The sequence below is a fragment of the Eptatretus burgeri genome, chromosome 2, assembly GCF_056783735.1.
Source record: "Eptatretus burgeri isolate ZD-2024b chromosome 2, Ebu_testis_v1, whole genome shotgun sequence".
NCBI classification, from domain to species: Eukaryota; Metazoa; Chordata; class Myxini; order Myxiniformes; family Myxinidae; genus Eptatretus; species Eptatretus burgeri.
Genome location: NC_140962.1, coordinates 9,370,519 through 9,376,518, shown reverse-complemented (window position 1 = coordinate 9,376,518; position 6,000 = coordinate 9,370,519). Strand labels below are relative to the sequence as shown.

General features: G+C 41.8%; 1 protein-coding gene across 1 annotated transcript in view; it reads right to left on the bottom strand.

Moving 5' to 3' along the window:
- Window positions 1–1,930: 1,930 nt before the first annotated feature.
- Window positions 1,931–6,000, bottom strand: part of TMEM160 (transmembrane protein 160) — a 29,099-nt gene continuing 25,029 nt past the window's right edge. The window contains exon 4 of the mRNA XM_085862549.1: window positions 1,931–2,553. Coding sequence (XP_085718675.1) covers window positions 2,261–2,553 — 293 coding nt within the window. The 3' untranslated portion in view covers window positions 1,931–2,260. The remainder of the gene's footprint in view (window positions 2,554–6,000) is intronic.

Sequence of the window (6,000 nt, the reverse complement as noted above, 5' to 3'; positions counted from 1 at the left end):
CTCACCACTTGCCAATCCACACTTTTAAAATCCAATATGGAAAACCAATTTGAGCCTGAAACAGCATCGAGGACATCATCAATTATAAGCAAGGGAAAGGAGTGAGTCTGAGTCATGTTGTTCAGCTGGCGATGACCAAGCATTTGTGTAGTCCCATCCTTCTTTTTAACCAGCACAGGTGAGAGCCAAGGACTTACTGAGGGTTCGATGACTTCTGCATCTATCATTTTTCTCACCTGTTAATCAGCCTCCTCCTTCTTCGCCCATCAAAGGAGAGTGCGATATAAGATGTCCTTTCAATTCTTTAGTTCGAGAGTTGCTTTGGAGAGGTATTTTGGAGCACAGTCTAGTGGACAAATCGGCATATGTGATCCTGATGGAGAGGCTAATGTTATACGCCAATTCAGCAGCCGACTCATCAGGACACTTCCTCCGAACAGTGAGATGAGCATTAGCAAGCTCGCTGCTGCTGCTCAATCCGAAACAGACTTTTTACGGCTGCAACGAAGTCCATCATTGAGGCCAGGCCTCCAAAGCACAGTCATAAAGAACTGTGCTGACACCCCACACAGAACTGCCACCACATGGACTCTCCGCTAACACTCATTCTAGCCATTCAACTGCAAGTTCAAAGCCACTAGACGGGCAATGAGCACACACCACGGATAGTTCGATGGTGCCCCGTGGGAGCCGAGGTTATAAAAGCGCAAGACACTGCATTCTCTGTCGTTGGTGTGGTTTTGGTGGTCCTTGGTTGCTGACTCGCAATTGAGTCTCTCTTGGGTTGGTGCATGTGCTACTTCTGGTGGCTGGACATGCTTGGCGGTTCAGGCGGTGGCACCAAGTGGTTTGTGATTTTGCGGCTCCAGGAGGGAGAGGCCCAGAACAACAAAGGCAAGCCAGCACCACAATGCAGCATTCCAAACAGAATCCCAACAGCCGATTGGGTCGAGGAGCGCACCCACTCAAATAAGGACCCAATACTCAAAAGAGCATTCTGCAGAGTAGGTTTTCTTTGTTTTGTTTTACCGTTCCCCAAATGAAAGAGATAACATACGTATTAAGCAGACATGGTTACATGGACGTTATGGGGTTTATTCATTAGTTACTGACTAATTGCACCTGTGCAGTAGTATTCTTCTCCGTTTATAAATATTGACGTTTTGATGAAACCTTGTGTGCTCTTAAGGAGAAGGCTTTATAGTGCAGAGAGAAGTGACATATTAACTTGTAAGACAGGCAGATTGGGTTCACACGAAAACGCTTTAAACGCAGATTTGCCTCGGTCATGGATTCTGAAACTACGGTTTGTGTCAAATTAAAACTGTGGATGTGGATCGCTTTTCATCCCATAACCACATAGCAGTTAAAGTGAAACAATTAAAAATAAAAAAAACTTGTAATTATTCAATTGTCGTAAAAGATTTCTCATTCCATATATGAAGCTTGTCCACCATTTAGCACCAACAAAGTTCCCATTCATTCATGAACATAGATGCTTTAAAAATAAATTAGAGGAAATCAACTGGATGCATTTTCAAAAACTTTTTGGTGAATTATTCTGATAATGATTCAAAATTAGAATTTTGATCATGACCATACTGTAATTTTGAAAATCAGACTTTTCATTAAAAAAAAAAAAAAACATACAAACTATTGCTCTTTAGCTGTGATAATTATCACAGCTTATAAGCAGCATGCCAGCTGAACATTTAAGAAAATGTGGTATTCCAGGTGGAAGAAAAATGCCTTGGTAACATTCCCACCAGTAGCTCTGTGAATAGCCACCATAACCGAGAAAATGAGTAACAGAGAACATGTAGCCCAAGGATAAGCAAATTAAAAAAAAAAAAAAAAAAAAAAAAAAAAAGAGTAAAATTTAATTGTGAATACTTGCTGCCTTTGGTTTAAATGAGAAGTAGCAAATCTGTACAAAACAACCTTTTTAAGGCAATCTTGTTTTTAATCACACAAGGCTCCCCAATTATTAAAACATAATGAAATTTAATAATCAGATAATCAATGACAGCATCTGTTAGGTCACAATAATATAACCTTAACAATACAGTTTAAGGATCAGGTCACAACGAGCCAGTCATTGATCCATCATAGGAATGACAATGCAGATGGAATCATCTGCATGACCTAAAACCATAGCAAAGCCAGCAGGTTTCGAAGCATCATTGCACCAGTCACAGATTTGCTCTTATGTTGATACGAGGAAGAAGGGTACATGCCGACTGAGCAGAAACGGAATCTGTCACTTCTTCCTGTCAGAGTCATCACTCCGGCATTCTTTGCAAGAACCAGCATCATCCTCTCCACGACTATTACCATCATCGTCGTCGACATCATCATGCACAATCTCAACTTCGAGGTGGCCAAGGTACACCGACAGAGCGCTAATCCAAAGGATAGTTAAAGACCCCATAAGGACGCACTGCAGCACAACACCACCTGAAGTCAACAGCATTGCCCGCCGCTGGATTATAGTATTGGCAATGTGTGAGGCTGTGCCATACGAGATGCATAATCCACCCAGCATGAAAAAACCTGAAAGGAGAAGGAAGCAAGAGGAATGGAAATGAAGAAACTCATGATTGAATGAAACTTGCAAAAACAGAACCTGATCAGCATACATACCAAATTGCAAGCAACAGTTTAAGACAAATCAATCTGCCATTATAAAATCTTAGCCTGGATTTATTGACATTAATATAATTTTACATGAAGCACCACCCAACATCCAACATCAGTAGCCATGGACAGTTTGAAGATCGATTTCAAAAACCCAGCCTTCTCCCTCATGTTGAGGGGTTGTTGGCACACTCGTTTTACTTAAGTGTGGTTTGACAAGAGTGAACACACCCATGGTAATCAAGCCCACATCAGCCAACACAGAAGGAAGTCTTTAATCACTTGATAAATTCCTTGAAAATGGATCAGTTGCCCAAAATATGGCAGTCACTCAACTTCCTATCGAGTTAAAGCCAGCACATAGCTTGTCCCAAGATATTTTGCCTCGCATTTAAAAAAAAATGAGTTAGAAAGGTAACAAGTACACCTCAAATGTATTGGTCATTCTAGAATTCTGATGAAACATCGCTTATATGCTTGTGCAACAGTTAATTTTGCAACAGCCAGGGGAATATTCGATTAGTGGATCAGCAGAAATATCAGATTAGATCAGTAGACATGGCACAACATCCATTATTCAGGCAGATTAAAAAAAATAATAATTAGGCTCGATCTCTGGCCTTATACTGAAAACATTCCATACCAATATATATTTCCATCTTTCAAGTTATGTTTAAAATGCAAAATAAGGCGACTAATATACTATCGATGTCTCTTCCTCAAATCAAATAAGACAAGCCATACGTGATTTGAGAAGGTTGACCACATCACCTACTAAACCACATCTAATTAAAGGGAGAATAAAACACCAAAGAGCAATCACACGACACAGTCGCAATGTTCCACATTACAAAGTGCTTTGTTTTCAGCAAAAGAAGAGGAAGCTCGAAGCTTCACTGTTTAAATATGACATGCTTTATCCCCAACAATGGATTTTGGTTCTTAACAAGACAACTTTCTTTTGTATACAAAAGTTAAGGCTTGTGGAAGAGCAAGAACACTGAACGGATCAGGATGCAACACAACAAAGGGAACACGAGAGGGAGACATGGACAAACTACAACGGTACTCGGTAGAGTGGATACTTTCACCACGCAATGCCTGATCCACGACAACATATCTGGCCCAATAAGTTTTTGAAATATCATGCCATACAGTAGTAGTACATCGTTTTTGGCCCTATCTCTCAATAGTGAAGAATCACTTTAAAATTAAATAATTTGGACCTTCACCAAAATCAAATCAATTCTTGCTTGTCACACACCCAACATGTCCACCAAGTTTTGTCCGAATCCATCCACAACTTTGAGATATCGTGCGATATATTGTTTTTGGCCCGATCTGTCAATGGTAAAGAATAACTTTCAAAAATTGAAGTAGTCGGATCCAGATCCGAATCTTCACCAAAATCTAATTAGCTTGTCCTTGTCACACACCCAACCTGTCCACAAAAATTTCATCCGGATCAGTCCAAAACTTTGAGATATCCTGCACACAGACAGACAGTCTGACAGACAAAGGGGCGAGAACAACCTCCTTCCCCTTCAGTGGTGGAGGTAATAAGAGAAGTGGAGAGGTAAGGGGTTGGGGAGGATGGACAGGATAGACAAGATGGATAAAGAAGCAGACTCTCAGGAAGGAAAAACTGGAAATTTGAAAGGATGTGGGGAGGGTGTGGAAATTTGACAGAGGCACAAAAGATCATGGTTCTGGATTGGGGATGATATGACATGGTGGTGAACAGTTGTCTTAAATGCAGATTAAAGAGAATATGGAAGTTGGTTCCACAAGTGGGAAGGGGGGGGGAGAGGAATGAAGGATGATGGTGGACCATGTGCACCCTGCAGAAACCTGAATGGGGGGGGGGGGCAGAGTGGGAGACAAAGCACAGAAAGTGCAGAGGGTGCAAGACCAGAAAGGAGGCGGTAGAAGACAGACTGTGATGGCGACGTGATGGGCCAATATAATCAGATTCATCTTGGGAGATTCCAATAATCTTAAAGGCCTTGGTCACTATGGCATTAAGCTGAGCAAAATGTTTAGGCAGGGGAACCAGCCCAGAGAAAAGAGCAGTATTCCACCAAGCTGCAGATGAAGTCTTTGTAGGGAGATAAAAGTTCAGGTAAACCAAGGAAAGGCTTTGCACAATGGAGGATGCCCAGTTGCTGTGGTGGCAAACTTAGATATGTAGTTTCCCCCCCCCCAAAAAAAAAATCATGGCTGAAAGGAGACCCAAGAGTTTGAGTGACGAAACCTCAAGAGGATCGTTAAAAAAAGTGGATAGGAGGGTTTGAGACGGTCCTTTCAAGAAAAAGAGGGAGGGGGAGGAAAAGAAAGAAAGAAAGAAAGACCTGAATTGAAAGGCGTATTCCAGGCGTTAGACCATCTTATGATTTTTTTTTCAAGGTCTAAAGAGATGGAAGAGGTTGCAGCCTGCCTGTCTGAAACATGAGGGATGTCACGACAAAGGGTAGAGTCATCAGCAGATAATAAAGGCGACTTTCTAGAGTGAGAGAGATCATTGATGAAGGTCAGGAATAGGACAGGGCCCAGAACACTGCCTTGGGGCACTCCAGTCTTGACAGGGGTCGGAGATGAAAGGATTCCGATGAGAGCCACACATTGGCTACAACAGGAGAGGAAGTCAGTTAGCCATGTGTGGAGTTGGCCTTGGATGCCATAGGCAGAGTTTGGAGAGCAAGACGGGATGCCAGACTGTATCAAAAGCACGACATATGTCTAGAGAGACGGTCTTGACCTCATGTAAATTTGAACATGCCATCTTTGTGTGCATAAAGATGGCATGTTCAAACAAATGCTAAACTGATAAAAAGCCAATTGCAGGCTGAATGGACAAAGGATACAGCAACATCATTTGTATATTCATTTATGGGTCATGAGTAATGCTATAACTTATTGCGTATCCCGACCAAGTCTGATAGGTTGTGGTGTACTGCCTTCTTGGACCTCTCCAGTCCATGTAGTGATGGTCTACAAATTAGTCTGAGAGTTATTTTTCATCCAGAGATGAAGGAATGGCAGTAAATGTCCAAATCAGAATGGTATTGTCGCATCGATAGGCCTTGCTGTCGCTGAACATCCATGCGAAGAGGGGGGTGGTTATCAGCTCAAATATGAACTGCTCTCACATCCAAAGTTCAACCCCTCTTCTTCCCCTGCCTGGTTCACAGGGAAAACAATTAATTACACTTTCCTCCCGAAGACCTACAATGTTTATAGAAAGTCTATACCCCCTTTCAAAACCTTCACCTTCTGGTGCCTTATAACCTGGAATTAAATTGCATTAATTCAGACTTTTTCCAACTTTATTTACACATCATAACTCACAACTTCCAAGTAAAC